The 17,609-nt window shown below is 46.2% G+C and overlaps 1 protein-coding gene across 1 annotated transcript in view; it reads left to right on the top strand.

Moving 5' to 3' along the window:
• The window catches only part of col7a1 (collagen, type VII, alpha 1), a 408,534-nt gene that overhangs the window by 212,825 nt on the left and 178,100 nt on the right, over window positions 1–17,609 (top strand). Inside the window, exons 60-65 of the mRNA XM_038812016.1 lie at window positions 1,580–1,624; window positions 5,182–5,223; window positions 7,248–7,328; window positions 9,275–9,310; window positions 10,943–10,978; window positions 16,320–16,400. Of these exons, the coding sequence (XP_038667944.1) occupies window positions 1,580–1,624; window positions 5,182–5,223; window positions 7,248–7,328; window positions 9,275–9,310; window positions 10,943–10,978; window positions 16,320–16,400 (321 nt within the window). The remainder of the gene's footprint in view (window positions 1–1,579; window positions 1,625–5,181; window positions 5,224–7,247; window positions 7,329–9,274; window positions 9,311–10,942; window positions 10,979–16,319; window positions 16,401–17,609) is intronic.

Genomic DNA, 17,609 nt, shown 5'->3' with positions numbered 1-17,609 from the left:
AGCCATTTTGTCAGCTGCTGTAGGAGGCCACACATCTCAGTGTAATAAAGCCTCAATTACATTCTACTCTCGTCTTCTCGTAATTGATAGTTCATCATTCAGGAAGCACTTTTTCACACAAAGGGTATTGGGAATAAGGGAATGGGTCTCCAAAAGAGTAAACATAGGGTGGGGCGGTTGGGGGGGGGGGGGGGGGGGGGGGGGGGGGGGGGTGGAGTCAGTTGAAATTTCCATCTCTGCATTAATGGATTTTTGGTGGGTCAAGTCATCGGGGATAGGCAGCAAAAACAGGACAATGGAGTCGAGGTACAGGTCAACCATGATCTAGTGGAACGGATTTGTGGGGTCGGCCGTTCTCAAGCTCCAAAGAGTTTGGTTTCGTTGGAAGGAATTGACTGCTTTAAGTCTCAGCACAGATTCCTTAGAAGCAAAGCAGCTGAGGTGCTTGACCAGTAGCGAAGGAGAGTCATACAGACTCAGAACAGTAACTCCATACTTGCTGCCGGGCCGAATGACGTTTTCCAGCACTTTCTGTTTTAATATGGACGGCTTGACTCGCCAGAAGGTCCGGACTTTGTGCAAGGGGCCTGCCTATTGCTTGAACCCATTGCCTCAATTATGGCAAGAGGACACAAGAAACAGGAGCAAGGATATGCCAGACGGCCCATCGAACCTGCTATTCAATATGATCATGGCTGATCTTAGGCTCAGTTCTATTTTCCCGCCCACTCCCCATATCTCTTAATTCCCTGAGAGACCAAAAATCTGTCTGACCCGCCATTAAATTCCATCATGGAACATCCACAACCCTCAGGGATACAGAATTCCAAGATTCTCGGCCCTTTGAGTGAAGTATGTCTTGTTATGCTCTTGGTGTAGCATAAGCTGCTTCCTTGATGTGCACTCTGACAAAGGAAGGTTCAGACGTGGAGATAGCTTCAACACGTTTATTGAACTATTAACAATTCTTCTACTTGGGTTCGCCTCTACTGTTGATCCTTCTATAACTACTCAGACTGACGAACCAGTCTGCTACAATCCACGTGGTGGGTGTGATGTTGAATCAACCCTGTGTCTGTACTCACTAAGTGTCTCCACTGGAAAGAGGAAGATCATGTGTGCTGTGTCCTTTATATATGGGTTGGTGTAATGCCCTACTGTGGTACTGTCACCTCTGTGTGTATCGTGAATGCTCATTGGTCGTGTCCTATCTTACTGACCTATTGGTTGAGTATCTGTGTGTCATGTCTCTGGTGCTCCCTCTAGTGTCCAGCTATTGTACGTGTACTTACATTAACCCCTTGTGTATCTACAGTGATGCATATCACCACAAAGTAGTTTCTCTTCATCTCCCTCCTGAGTTATGGGAGGTTGGACCCGTTTCATTAAGAGGGGGAAATTGACTTAAACGTCACGTCACATTCATGTCACAAGACTGCCTTCCCAGCCTGACCCCCAGCGACACCACAAAGAGGAACCTGTTGTCCAATTTAACCGCCCCTTCTCGCTGAAGGAACGTACACGGATAGTGTGGAAAATGTCGGGAAAGTGCTAATGTAATCTTTTGTTCCTTTTCCAGGGAGCGGCGGGACCTCCGGGAACTCCAGGGCCTCCTGGAAAACTGGTAAATAAGCAAGTTTCAGCACATTTGCAAGATGTTGTGTACCGCTGAATTTGAGTTGGGTGTGTACTGGTTAAATCAGAAGGAAATCATTTCCAGCATTTATGTGACACCTTTCACAGCCACGGAATGTCCCAAATTGTTCCACCGCCGATGAAATACCTTTGATGTTTAGTTATTGTTGTAATGTAAGAAGCACGAGTCAATTTGCTCACAGCAGGCTCCCACAAACAGCAATGTGATAATGGTCAGATACGCTTGGGGGGGGGGGGGGGGGGGGGGGGAAGAAAGGATTGAGGATCTTGATGGAGAGGCCGGGGCAGAGAGAGTACCTGGGTTGGAGGGGGGCGGATGGTTGTGACTAGGGATGGACAGATTTTGAGGAGGGGAGTGGCAGGAGTGGGGTACCTGATTCGGAAAGAATGCAGTTGATGGAAGCACTCACCCTCCCCCCCACTTGTCACCCAAGGTCGGAGGAAGGTCACTTTCAACGCCATCCCCCACTCCTGAACTCCTCGCGCCTGCCTGAAAATTGAACGAAGAACAAAGAAAAATTACAGCACAGGAACAGATCCTTTGGCCCTCCAAGCCTGTGCCGAGCCAGATCCTCTATCTAAAACTGTCGCCTATTTTCTAAGGATCTGCATCACTCTGCTCCCTGCCCATTCATGTATCTGTCTAGACACATCTTAAATGACGCTATCGTGCTCGCCTCTACCACCTCTGCCGGCAATGTGTTCCAGGCACCCACCACCCTCTGCGTAAAGAACCGTCCATGCATATCTCCCTTAAACTTTTCCCCTCTCACCTTGAACACACGACCCCTAGTAATTGAGTCCCCCACTCTGGGAAAAAGCTTCTTGCTATCCACCCTGTCTATACCTCTCACGATTTTGTCGACCTCAATGAGGTCCCCCCCTCAACCTCCGTCTTTCTAATGAAAATAATCCTAATCTACTCCACCTCTCTTCATAGCTAGCACCCTCCATACCAGGCAACATCCTGGTGAACCTCCTCTGCACCTGCTCCAAAGCATCCGCATCCTTTTGGTAATGTGGCGACCAGAACTGCACGCAGTATTCCAAATGTGCCCGAACCAAAGTCTTATACAACTGTAACATGGCCTGCCAACTCTTGTACTCAATACCCCTTCCGATGAAGAAAAGCATGCCGTATGCCTTCTTGACCACTCTATCGACCTGCGCAGCCACCTTCAGGGTACAATGGACCTGAACACCCAGATCTCTCTGTACATCAATTTTCCCCAGGGCTTTTTCATTTACCGTATAGTTCGCTCTTGAATTGGATCTTCCAAAATGCATCACCTCGCATTTGCCCGGATTGAACTCCATCTTCCATTTCTCCGCCCAACTCTCCAATCTACCTATATTCTGCTGTATTCTCTGACAGTTCCCTTCACTATCTGCTACTCCTCCAATCTTAGTACCATCTGCAAACTTGCTAATCAGACCACCTATACATTCCTCCAGATCATTTATGTATATCGCAAACAACAGTGGTCCCAGCACAGATCCCTGTGGAACACCACTGGTCACAGTTCTCCATTTTGAGAAACTCCCTTCCACTACTGCTCTCTGTCTCCTGTTGCCCAGCCAGTTCTTTATCCATCTAGCTAGTACACCCTGGACCCCATGAGACTTCACTTTCTCCATCAGTCTACCATGGGGAACCTTATCAAATGCCTTACTGAAGTCCATGTATATGACATCTACAGCCCTTCCCTCATCAATCAACTTTGTCACTTCCTCAAAGAATTCTATTAAGTTGGTAAGACATGCACAAGACCATGTTGCCTATCACTGATAAGCCCATTTTCTTCCAAATGGGAATAGATCCTATCCCTCAGTATCTTCTCCAGCAGCTTCCCTACCACTGAAGTTAGGCTCACCGGTCTATAATTACCTGGATTATCCCTGCTACCCTTCTTAAACAAGGGGCAACATTAGCAATTCTCCAGTCCTCCGGTACCTCACCTGTGTTCAAGGATGCTGCAAAGATATCTGTTAAGGCCCCAGTTATTTCCTCTCTCACTTCCCTCAGCAGCCTGGGATAGATCCCATCCGGACCTGGGGACTTGTCCACCTTAATGCCTTTTAGAATACCCAACACATCTTCCCTCCTTATACCGATTTGACCTAGAGTAATCAAACATCTATCCCTAACCTTAACATCCGTCATGTCCCTCTCCTCGGTGAATACTGATGCAAAGTACTTGTTAAAAATCTCACCCATTTTCTCTGACTCCACGCATAACTTTCCTCCTTTGTCCTTGAGTGGGCCAACCCTTTCTCTAGTTATCCTCTTGCTCCTTATATATGAATAAAAGGCTTTGGGATTTTCCTTAACCCTGTTTGCTAAAGATATTTCATGGCCCCTTTTAGCCCTCTTGATTCCTCGTTTCAGATTGGTCCTACATTCCCGATATTCTTCCAAAGCTTAGTCTGTCTTCAGTCGCCTAGACCTTATGTCTGCTTCCTGTTTCCTCTTAGCTAGTCTCACAATTTCACCTGTCATCCATGGTTCCCTAATCTTGCCATTTCTATTCTTCATTTTCACAGGGACATGTCTGTCCTGCAGTCTAATCAACCTCTTTAAAAGCCTCCCACATATCAAATGTGGATTTACCTTCAAACAGCTGCTCCCAATCCACATTCCCCAGCTCCTGCCGAATTTTGGTATAGTTGTCCTTCCCCCAATTTAGCACTCTTCCTTTAGGACCACTCTCGTCTTTGTCGATGAATATTATAAAACTTACAGAATTAAGAATTGAGTCAAGGAACGGCCTGTATGTGGTCTTTGGATGCCCGCTTAAGGACTTCCATTTGGCTAAGGGCGAGCAGGTGAGCCTAGATCTCGCCCGTTGCACCATAGAATTGGGCAGGTTAAAGTGGGCAAGAAGTTTCGTTCAGCCCAGCCACCTCCCCCCAACCACCTTATCATTCTGCTCCTTGGTTTCAAAAACATCGGGGACATGCAGAGCTAAGTTGTGTTTCAGTTTTGTAGGAGTAAGCGAAGGAAACCAGACTGTTCACCAGAGAATGGGAGATGAAACCAGATTCCTTAGTCACAGAAACTGGTTGTGCAGCATAGAAGGTGATTGTTTGCCTCTCTGCCCTGTTGACAGTAGGTGACAGATATACAGTGGCTCCAGGTTTAGGGAAGGGGAAAAATACTCTCTTCAACAAATGGGCCGTAAAGAAAATTGACAAGAGGCAATCCACCATGAGTCGTTTCCAACACCTAAAGGAGCGAAATTAAATATTCAATTGAGAGCCTTGAGTAGAAGGCAAGGAACAAAATGGTTGCCATGACCTGATTCCAAGTTGCCAGCGTCTTTGCAGCTGTGACACACTACTCCAAGACAATGATTATTGCAACAAGTAAGAATGGAAATGGCCATCATAACACCAGGGAACTTTACCACGACGTTTCGACTATCCATTCGAATGCTGTTTATTGAGCGGGTTATTAGAACTGGCTGGCACCCTGATCACGGATCCGATTGGATATATAAATGTTCATCTGCTCTCTCTTTGCAGCTGGATACAGAGGACAGAATGCCAGGCATTAAAGGAGAAAAGGTACCTGTTGCTATTTTCAACAAATCTTACCTGTCCTGAGGTAATGTAGTCCTCAGTTGCTTGCATCGTAAGAGGATCCTAAAACCTCTTTGTTGTTGTCTGTCGGTTGCAATGCCTGGCTCCCTTTGCCACTAGACCAGTAACCCAGAGGCCTTGGCTCATATTCTGGGGACAAAGGTTCAAATCCCACTATGGCGGCATGGTGGCACAGTGGTTAGCGTTGCTGCCTCAACAGCACCAGGGACCCGGGTTCAATTCCGGCCTTGTGTGACCGTCTGTGTAGAGTTCGCACTTTCTCCCCCGGGTCTGTGTGGGTTTCCTCCGGGTGCTCCGGTTTTCTCCCACAGTCCAAAGATGTGAAGGTTAGGTGAATTGGCCATGATAAATTTGCCCTTAGTGTCCCTTTAGTACAGGTTAGGTGGGGCGACTGGGATAGAAGAGGGGAGTGAGCCCTGGTGGGGTGCTCTTTCAGAGGGTCGGTGCAGATCCAATGGGCCAAATGGCCTTCTTCTGCTCTGTAGAGATTCTATGGAGTTTAAATTCAGTAAAAATCTGCAATTGAAAGTCTCAGTTATGGTGACCATGAAACTATCATCAACTGGTGTAAAAACCCATCTGGTTCACTTTTGGAAGAGAAATCTGCCGCCCCGATCTAACCCACATGTCACTCCAGACCCACAGCAGTGTGGTTGACCCTTAACTGCCCTCTGAAATGGCCCAGCATCCAGCTCCCTGTCTTTCTTTAAACTGTGGAATCAAAGGTTTACACATCCAGTTGTCTGGGAGGTACCCACGAAGCTGAATCTTCCAGCTTGTCCCTCAATCTCTTTACCGTAACCTGTCGAGAAACAGGGGTTTCCTGTCCAGCTCCCCACTTTATCTCAACAAGGAGGGTAAAGGGGATACATATTCCTTGAACAATACAGGCAAGCTTTCCTCTTTCCCTGCTCAGTTGGTCCCTGTTCACGCCTGGAGCACTGATCAAACGCACACGATGCATTCGTCAACATCCGGAGTAGGGTGAAGAACAAAGAAATGGTACGCCTTTCTGTAACCCCTCTGTGTACACGTGTTCGAAAACCTCTGGCAATCAGGGATTGGTCGTGCCTGGCCTCTGTGAGTGGTCAAAGGGCGATGTTACCCCCTCATGGACAGAGTCCCTATCAGCTGTTTCAAAATGCCCTTTTTGGTTGTTACCCCACACAGAGGCCTTGCATTCCGCACGGCTGATAAACATTGTCCAGGTGCAGTTCCGCACTGTTTCAAGGTTTCTCACTCCCCTAACCACGATGATAATCTATGAAATCAGAAGGAGTTTCAAGATTTCTTTAATGATAGTCATCCTGCCAGTGTTTTAATAATCATAGGTGTTTGTAACGCTGGTATGTTTCCTGACCTCTGATGATCACAAGCTCTTGGTCTTTTTATTGCTTTTACCTTGCCTAAAGAATACACTGCACAGGACATTTCTGACTGAATTCAATTTCAGTGCTTCAGCACCAGTGAACTGGCAATTACTTTTTTTTTGCTCACTTAACCCTTGCATTCCCACAAAATAGCAAATTCAACAGTGACCAATTTGACTCAATCCTGTCTGTCTTAGGTATATTCCCACAGCATAACAGGCATAAATATAGTCAAAAAATATAGTCACGTGGCTGGACAGCTGGTTCGTGATGCCGAGAGAGGCCAGCAGCGTGGGTTCAATTCCCCGTACTGGCTGAGGTTATTCATGAAGGCCTTCTCAACCTTGCCCCTTGCCTGAGGTGCGGTGACACTCAGGTTAAATCACCACCAGTCAGCTCTCCCCACTCAAAGGCGAAAGCAGCCTCTGGTCATCTCGGACTGTGGCGACTTTCACTTGCTCATGTAATCGGCTGGCATTCATCGACGAAAATGCATTGTAATTACATGTATGCATTTTGTACAAAACAGGTAGAAGTTGCAGCCCAGCTGAGTTGAACAGGAGACGTTTGACGATGTCACTTTTAACCTCTCGACGTTTATTTGGTTTTATTTTCTAGGGTGACGCTGGCAAGCCGGGGGAATCTGGACTGAGTGGGCTCAGAGGAGAGACTGGTCTCCCGGGTCCAGTCGGTAGTCGAGTAAGTTTGAAACTCACATTTTATTCTGAATGTTTGACGCACTCGCAGAACTTTGTTGGAATATAATTGACCAAATAATGAACTCAGCCGATTATGCATCGCAAAGTATGAGTTGGGCTTTCACCTTGGGCGTGATCTACTGGCCGTGTCACGTTCGAACAGGAGGACAGCCAGTCGATACCAGGAGAAGCAATCCTCGAGCTTCCCCGCAGCCAATACGCCTCGTGAGATTTACCCATTCAGCCCATCGAGTCTGCTCCTCCATTCAGTCATGGCTGATATATGTCTCATCCCCATTCTCCTGCCTTCTCCCCAAAACCCCTGATGCCTTATTAATCAAGAACCAATCGGTCTCTGTCTTAAAGACACTCAATCATTTGGCCTCCACAGCCATCTGCAGCACAAATTCACCACCTTCTGGCTGAAGAAATTCCTCTTCGTCTCAGTTTTAAAGGATTGTCCCTTCAGTCTGAGGCGGTGCCCTCGGGTTCTAGCTTTTCCGATTAGTGGAAACATCCTCTCCACGTCCACTCTATCCAGGCCTCACAGTATCCTGTAAGTTTCAATGAGATCAGCCCTCAGCCTTCTGAACTCCCATTGAGTACAGAACCAGAGTCCTCAACCGTTCCTCTCATCAAAGGATAACTCCCTCATCCCAGGGATTAGTGAACATTCACTGTACCGCTCCCAGTGTAGGTATATCCTTCCTTAAACGTGGAGATCAAAACTGCACACAGTATTTGTAATGAACTCCAATTGGCTTTATTGGTTGGCCAATTGGAGAATGAGCTCCCTCAATGATAGCTCATTGAGGGGGCCCATATAATCACCTGTGTAGGCTTTGTGAGCCAGTCTTAAGTTGACTGGACTGCTAGCAGCACTGTTTGTAGCTGCTCCTGTAATATCGTTATTGTAAATAAATATTGGTGTGTTGACGGAACTCCTGCCTCCCGTAGATTACTACAGTATTCCAGATGCATTCTCACAAAAACATATAATATTGCCAGACTTCTTTAGTCTTGTATTCTAACCCACTTACAATAAAGGCCAACATGCCATTTGCCTTCCTAGTTGCTTGCTGCATCTGCAAGATAACTTTCTGCATTCCTTTGGTAGAGGAAACCCAACTCTCTTTGCACATCGAACACAGAACATACAGTGCAGAAGGAGTCCATTCGGCCCATCAAGTCTGCACCGACCCACGTAAGCCCTCACCTCCACCCTATCCATGCAACCCAATAACCCCTCCTGACCTTTTTGGTCACTCAGGGCAATTTATCATGGCCAATCCACCTAACCTGCACGTCTTTGGACTCTGGGAGGAAACCGGAGCACCCGGAGGAATCCCACGCAGACACGGGGAAACGTGCGGACTCCGCACAGACAGTGACCCAGCGGGGAATCGAACCTGGGACCCTGGTGTGGTGAAGCCACAGTCACAGCCACTTGTGCTACCGTGCTGCCCACATCATCACTTAAAAAGTTTTTCAGCTTTATAAAAATATTCGGCCTTCTTAGTCTTCTGACCGAAGTGAACAACTTCACATTTCCCAATATTACACTCCATCTGCCACCTTCTTACCAATCATTTAACCTGTCTTTGCAGCTGCTCTGTGTCCTCCTCACAGCTTACCTTTCCACCTAGTTTGTATCAGCAGCAAACTTAGCTACGTCACTCTCTGTCTCTTCACCCAAGTCATTAATGTGGATTGTAAATGTTAGTTGAATTAGCCGAATTTGGATGACAATTTGCATGTTCGATTGAGGAGATTTTTTGTGCTCTGCCATCTATTGTGAACCTGCTGAAGCTGATTTGGGAGTTCGATTCTTGTGTATTAAATGTGCTTTCTCTCCTCAATGTTGCTTGATGGACACGGGTGACAAAAATAAATCTGTTTTACAATGTGAATCTGCATTGATTTTTTTCTCTCTTATTATTGTGACAGGGTTTGGATGGTCAAAGAGGTCCCCCAGGGCCACAAGTAAGTTCCTTGCTGTATTTATTTCTATTGTGCACCCATTCTCTCCGACCCCCAGTTGTGGAGAAGATGCAGCTGCACGTCAGAGCCCTTAATAGAGCAGAGGTTTATTTAACAATGGGAGGAATGCTCCTGTGTCCCGACCGATGGCTTCAATGGTGGGGATAGAATTCAGCGGGAGGCCCAAAAAACTGGTTTTACGCCAGCTTGAATTTCCCGCGGGATCTTCCGCTGGTGCGCGCTACGGGGAAGCAGGAAATCCACTGGAGGCCGGCATGAAAATTATTTGCATTCTATGGATGGGATGGTGATGAAGACCATACCGGAACCTTCCACCCGTGCCCAATTCTCCGCAGCACCAGTGGGAAAACACGCTGATGCACAACACGTCTGGGACGCGCTGTGCGGATGTTGGGACTCAACCGAACAATGCCTGGGGCCATCTCCAGAGTTCTGGATGGAGGCCGATGCCAACCCTGGACCCCGAAGCACCATAGTAGTGGGGGGGGGGGGGGGGGGGGAGCATACATTGTTGGATCTTCCAGATTCAGTGTCACTGAGGAGGCCCACCTTCCAGCCTCAGAGTGTTCCCGCAGATCCATCTTCTTTTTCAGGACGTCCATCTTCTTTCTTCAATTGTGGGTCAGTGAAGTTGGGCCTCTTTTCAATATGGTGCCCGGGTAGGACGACGGACTATGCGCCATCAGGCCTGCTCCACCAGGGAATGCGGCACAAACCACCCGTTTGCACAATTAATGGGTCGGATCCAGAAGATGCGACATTTTTCCCACCTGCCTCCGCAGCGGGAAAAGCTCCACATTCCCGCCCCCGCCACAGGACTTAGTCCCAGATGGGAGAATACTGCACGAGGACTCCAGGGTTTCACGTCCTAGCACCATCAATACTTCTGTGGATAATTATTAAACGTAATTATGATGTTTGCGTGAGAACGTATTTGATGATTTTCCATCCTGTTGCCCTAACCCGGTCCCCTCAGATGCTGTGGGTCATGTCTGGGCGATATGGAGGTTTTGTTTCCCTAGGTGAGAACTCACACTTGGCATATTTGGGCCCTTGTTGATCTTTCTGCCCGATGCACCACACCTACGGCTGAATTACGACAACAGAAATGTTGGTCCAATCTTTGTAAGCTGCTCTCCTCCATTTCGAGGTGCTACACCTCAGGCATGCTTAATTGACAGTAAAGTATTTTGAGATGTCCTGAGGTTCTGAGGTGCGCTGCCTAAGTGCAAGTCTTACAGTTTTTTAATTGTACCCAGATTGTTGAAATTCAGGAAAAGAGTGTGGAAGGATGAGTAGAAATGGGGAACATCCATTGTTGGGCTGGAATTGTTCTACTGCCTCTGACCAGAAGGCCCCTGGTTCAGGTCCCAGGTTTTGTTGGCTTCTAAAGAACCCAGGCACTGGTACAAGAAGCCCGTGTAGATTGATGCTTGTTCCTGGCCCTGGTAAACGGAGAGGGTTGGTGACAGGAAGGACATTTAGCTGCAAAACCACCTGCCTAAATCCTAAGAAATGATGGTTGATATGAAGGTGACCAACCAGCATTGTGGTTCAGTTATGACCATCGTGTTGCTGATGCGCAATTTAATTTTTCATCCAATTTCCCTGTAGGGTGATCAAGGCCCAAGAGGATTCCCCGGAGAAAAGGTAATCCATTAACTAAACTCGTGTATAATCCAAATTTGACATACCCGTGTATAAATTGTGATTTTAAAGGGTTTTGATAGCTACTTGAAGAGACGACTTGGTCGCGTGGAATTTTCTGCCAGTCTGTGGGTAAAGGGCATCTTCCGCGGGGGGGGGTTTCGGGAGGTAGCAAATGGTGAAATAACTCTTGGATCATGAGGGGTGATTTCCTGGTCATCTGTACAAACCAAAGATGTAATGTAGCAAACAGGAGGTGCCCATTTAGACCCTTGGCATTCCAGGGGATATACCCCTCACTGTCCCACAATCTCAATACCCTTGGAATAGCAAAACTCTATCAATCACAAATTTAAAAATACTATTTGATTAATTGCAAAAGTGAGTTCCCAACTGCTCCCACCCTTTGCATGAAGAAGTACTGCCTGAAATGTCTGGTTCTAGATTTTAGACTATGCATCCTAACCCAGCATTAATAGTTGCTCTCTCATCTACTTTATATGCTCCTATTAATGTCTTGCAACACTGACACCAGATTAACAATCTCCCCCAAAATAAGGCATCAAGGAGGCAGTGTGGAAAGTGGAAGTGTGACCTGAGGTAGGGTTGAGAGTGGCAGGGGTACGAAGGACAAAAGGGGCTAGTCTGAGGTTGTGTAAAGGCTGAGTGGAAGGAGCTTTCCTCTTCATTTGCCTCACATTGTGCTTCACCTGATATCTCCTGAAGCTGATCTTGTGTGCCCAGACTAGAAAGGTGTTCCATCCCAAGGAACCCCCCACTTTGCTGCCACAAACATTCATAGAAAATAAAGAAAAAGTGGAAAATGTTTCTTCATCGCTGTCAAGAATCAGGATTGGACTGGAAATTCTGAGGTTGAGGCACTCCAATGTTAAATGTTCAGCAACTTTCCATTCCCTTGCTACAATTCTCGACGAAGGCCAAATCCGCACGAGACTTGAATAATGATCTCATGTCGGACAAAGTGCTTCCAACATCTCCATATTACCTCTGGACCTCACCAGCACTCTCTTTACTTCAAAAGTTCTGACCTTGCTTCGTTATATGAACTTGACACTTGATATTGTGGCCTTGAACCTTTCTACATTGTCCCTCCTGAGTTCTAGAAGGACCGACCAAGACTTGCCACTGTGTTCTATTCCAATTTGTCATTGTCTTGGCCTATAAACTTTTAACTCCCCTCCCTCAATTTATTTCTCCCAACAGCATTCACAAATTTATATTGAGTCAAAAGGCCATCGGAGCATTACTTGCTGCATTATCTCATCTTCACTATCAATGGTTACATTCTGAGTGGGATCCAAATTTACAGACCTTGACGTTTTGTCCAGATTTCTCAAGCACTCTCATCTCTAGGTTGACAATCTGAGGCCGCAGTGAGGTCTGCTGGGAGCTACCTTCAGTTGAGACCTTACACCCGCCTTACATTTCCCCTGATGGTTCAGATGATGCCAAAGACTAAATGATAACATTCAAAGAAACGTTGGGAGTTTTCCCAGTCCCTCTGGTCATCATTCCTTCCTTGATTAATGCCACCAAAGATGGATTAATAGATCAATTCTTTAGTGCCATTGGAGGGTATTTCTACCTCAGAATGGCTGCAACATTTTCTGACCAAATAATAGTCCAGAATTCCAAAAAAACTCCACTGTGCAATCACTTATGATGTGGTAAAACACTGTAGAAATTTTTGCCATGTTATTTTCTTTATAATTAAGTTAAAGGATACTTTTGAACTTTAGCCACCCATTCAAAGCTAAACTCACGTTTATGCTCCATATCCAGTTCAGGCAGCATGGAATTTTTAAATTTATTAAACACTTGTCCTCTTAACTCATAGAATCATAGAATTTACAGTGCAGAAGGAGGCCATTCGGCCCATCGAATCTGCCCCGGCCCTTGGAAAGAGCACCCTACTTAAGCCTACACCTCCACCTTAACCCGTCACCCAATCTAACCTTTTGGACACTAAGGGCAATTTAGCATGGTCAATCCGCCTAACCTGCACTTCTTTGGACATCCTATTACTATTGAAAATGTTGTTAACTCATTATCTCTGTGTAATTGATACAAATAGGGGCTAGTTTAGCACACTGGGCTAAATCGCTGGCTGTTAAGGCAGACCAAAGCGGGCCAGCAGCACGGTTCAATTCCCGTACCAGCCTCCCCAAACAGGCGCCGGAATGTGGCGACTAGGGGCTTTTCACGGTAACTTCATTGAAGCCTACTTGTGACAATAAGCAATTCTCATTTCATTTTTCATTTCAAATATGCATCAGCACTGGAACTATGGTCCAGAGTTTTGTTCTCTGCAGTGTAGGAATGGCATCTGGCACTTGCGTTGCCAGTAGTTGCTCCGAGAATTTCCGTGGGCTGGTCATGATGGATTTCCGCTGTCTGATTTGGTGCAGCAGCCTCCACCAGACATCTACGCACCGTGCGGGCAACATTGAAGCTCTTCACCCAATCAGATTGAAGTATCCTCACTGAGTCATACTGACAGCAAACCAGGAAGTTAAAAATGGAATATAGATTATATTTAAATCTTGTACAGCAAACAATATAAAGATTGGAAAATACAGATGGGATTAAGAGAGAGAGGCAAAATAAACAGTAAAAGTCAAATTAAATTCTACAATGTTATTTTCTTCCAAGGGAGTGAGGCTCCACACTTGTAATTTTTACTTTTCAGGGCCAGAGAAGTTGTTCAAAAGTAATTATCTCTTATTCTAGTGTTTAAAAACTCACTAAATGTATTGGGCATGGCTTTGTGCAGAATGTATAAGTACCGTAGGTTCAGGTCGTTGCAGCAATCTCAGTGCTGAGTACTGGTGGGAACAGGGTATTCCTGAACCCTGATGACCTCGACATCATTATCACAGCAAAATCCAGGCCCATGTCTGTACTTGTGTATCAGGCCACCCGGTGACCTGATTGGTGTATAGGGTGGAAGAGACGAAAGGTTCTGCGGGAAAAGGGAAGCGATCTTGCCCGTGGCAGAGCAATGCTGTGGGATTGGTGAACAACAAGACAAGGAAGACACATTCTGATGTCCTTCATTCCACCGGAGTCTGTGTCCCTCTCTGATCCAGATTCCCAGTGAGATGAAGCGCATGAGATGCGTCGATGAGCAACGGAAGCACGTTCTCTCCCTCCCTCCCTTCAAAAGGAGGTAAGTGCCGTGTCACCTGGATTTCAGAGAATGGAGAACTTTACCACAGGACTCGGAATGCAGCGTGAGGTGATTTCTGACTCACATGCCGTCTCCAACAGGCTTAGTCCTCTTGGTTTCACGCCTGGTCTGCCTGCTTTGAGATGTTGAGTGAGCTGAATTTCAGCCTGATGCTGTCTTTCGCTCTCTTCTCCCCCTTTCTCTCTCGCTCACCCCATCTTCTTGCTTGGCGTGGGAAACCAAACAAGCCTCACCACCCCTGAGAGATTTCTAGCCTCATCTGTACGTCTATAGTAGACCCAGTGATGGTGATTAATTGCTGTTATTAGTCCATGATTGCATTAACAGTCGCTCGGGAATATAGAACCTGAATATCGTTGAAAAGAAACATGCTGCGGAAGCTTTTCATCTTGCACTCTTCAGGACAAATGTGAGAATACCAAATTTCAAACCATCGCAACAACTCATACTACAGGAAAAAGCCTTGCACCTTCGTTATATTACTTGAGAGCTTGGCGAGTCCGTAGTTCCCTGTTGCTTTCATCATGGCAATGTCTTGGCCAATCAATCACCTTTCCTCCTATGGCATAAATTGTTGCGTGATTGTTTGAAATTTGGCATTCTTGTGTTTGTCTCGATGAGTGCAAGATGAAAAGCTTCCGCAACACGTCTCTCTTTTCAGCCAAACCCCATTATCGTTGTGGCATCCGGGATGATAGAAGGTGAAGCGGAGCAACAATTCCTCTTTTACCTTAGCTCCTGTTCAGCAGGTGTACCGTACTGCTTTTCCAGGGCTGTCGTTTCCTCACTTCCTGTGAGGAACTGTTGAGCCTCCACTTGGCAGCCGACACAAAGGCATGTTTAAGTGAAGTACTCGCCGTTTGGGGAATCACCGTTCTAGTTGCACTTCCCCCAAAATCCTACAGTGACACGGGCCAGAATTATACGGCCCCATTGCGGCATGCCCCCCCCCCCCCCCCCCCCCCCCTCCCCCTCCCCCCGCCAATACACTCACAAGGATATCACAAACCATTTCAATCTCCATTCAGTTTGACAGGAGCCAGGGTAGCTGTGAAATCCTGGCCCAGATTTAGAATTGGAGTCAGATGTTCTGATGAATGTAAGTGCTTCGACATATCGATGGACACTCACTGTGGGTGATGAGACTGGCTGTCTTTGCCAAAAATGTATTCAGATGTGTCTTTTGTTTTAATTTCACAATTTCTGAAGTCGCCGCGTAAAGCCAGGGGTTTATTTTTGTAGATCCTTGCTGCTGTTTAATTTCTCGCTTCCATCGGGGAAGGTAGATCCATTGGGCCATGCAGGGTGTCCCACCTGAAGACAAACCCACCTTCGCTCCACATTCAGGCTCAGTTTGGGTTGCTGGATAGTGATTGGAAATAGGGTCCTCGAGCCGTTTATCCTCCCCCTACCACTGATGAATTCTTCCCCCGACCTCAACCCAGGGGGGCCAGTGGTCATTTCTGATGTCCAGACCTTTGATAGAGATTGGCTAACTTAACAGAGGACAAGGATCGGACTGATGTTCTGTCCTGCAGGTGGAATAGCACAGAATTTATGCAGTCGGTCATCCGGAAACATCAAGACTAAACTCACCGACCCACACTCACTACAATTTTTATTTTTTATGGGATGTGGGCGTTGCAGGCAAGGCCAGCATTGATTGCTCTTCCCCAAGTGCCCTTGAACTGAGTGGCATTGTGGTCAACCACATTGCTGTGGTTCTGCTGTCACATGTGGCCCAGACCAGGTAAGGATGGCTGATTTCCTTCCCGACAGGACATTAGCGAACCAGATGGGTGTTTATGACAATCGACAATGGTTTCACGGTCATCATTGGACTTTTCATTCCAGGTTTTTTTTATTGAACTCAAATTTCACCATCTGCCCTGGTGGGATTTGAACCAGGGTTCCCAAAGCATTACCCTGGGTCTCAGGATTACTAGTCCAATGACAATACCACTACACCATCACCCCACGCCGCACCCTACATAAGTGGCATTAAAAGATTACTCCATTTTGACTTGTCATCATATTTGTCACGATAGGACTTTTGTCTCGGGTATTATTTGCTTCCAAAAATATATATAAAAGAGCAAAACCTGAAACCGCCATTCTGCTTTCCGAACACAGGGTGACCGAGGACCACCTGGGCTGGATGGCAGAAATGGAATAGATGGGAAGAATGGCCCACCTGGGACTCCTGGATTGAGGGTGAGTATTAGCCCTGCTAAGGAATTTGAAAGTTCCACAAGTTTCAGGTTTGGGGATGATAATACTCTGAAGTCGCTGAAAAGAGTGGTGATCCCTTGCAATATTGCTGGAGTGAATCATTTCATTAGCACAGATGTTGTATCAAGTGAGATACCTTTGCTTCTGAGCAGACCGTTGATGAAGAAAGCACACTTGAAACTGACTATAGAACAGGATAAGCAACCGTTTTTGGAAAGACGGTGGACTGAGAATTTACACAGTCGGGACACTATTGTATTCCATTACTGACAAATAATATTTCAAGTACAGTTGTGAAGGATGTGTTAATGGCAGTTGAAAATGGGACTTTAGCTGATAAAAAGCTTGTTGTATTAAAACTGCATAGGCAATTTGCGCATCCATCTCCTCGGGGGTAAGGGATGAAGACTATACTAAACTGATAGAACAGGTTAGTGATCGCTGTGAAGTTTGTAGGAAGTACAGAAGGACACCAGCACGACCGATAGTAACCCTACCTTTGGCCAGAGATTTTATCGACATTGTGGCCATGGACCTTAAGGTCTGGGATAAAGCCAATAATATATTTATTTAGCATTTTGTAGATTTAGCAGCCAGATTTAGACAATCAACGATTGTACGAAGTAAAGAAAAGAGTAGTTCTGGATCAAATCGTGGAAAAATGGATAGGGACAGGAATGGGCCCACCGGCAAAATTCGTTACGGACATTGGGGAGAATTTGCTAATGATGCGTTTAGGGATATGTGTAAAAACGTGAATATCATGGTTATGAATACGACTGCGGAAAGCCCATTTAGTAATGGTGTGTGTGAAAGAAACCATGCGGTAATAGATGACATGCTCCGGAAAATTTTGGCAGATAGACCAAACTGCAAGCCAAATTCAGCTTTAGCATGGGCGGTACATGGACAGAATTCATTGCAGATGGTTGGGGGCTATCAATTAATGTTTGGTAGAAATCCTAAAATTCCATCCATTTTAGATGACCAGCCTCTAGCTTGAGAAGGGACTAGAATTAGCTCTGCCTTTGCTGAGCATTTAAATGCATTACATAGCAGTAGAAAAGCTTTTTTGGAAGTAGAAGTCTCTGAAAGAGAGACAACTTTAATGAATGGAAAGGCCCAGGGAAGATCATAGGCATAGATGGCAAAACAATTATTTTTCAACATGGCAATCAAACTGTTAGGGTA

This window comes from Scyliorhinus canicula, chromosome 11, assembly GCF_902713615.1.
Source record: "Scyliorhinus canicula chromosome 11, sScyCan1.1, whole genome shotgun sequence".
Taxonomy (NCBI): Eukaryota; Metazoa; Chordata; class Chondrichthyes; order Carcharhiniformes; family Scyliorhinidae; genus Scyliorhinus; species Scyliorhinus canicula.
This window is presented reverse-complemented; position numbering and strand designations above follow the sequence as displayed.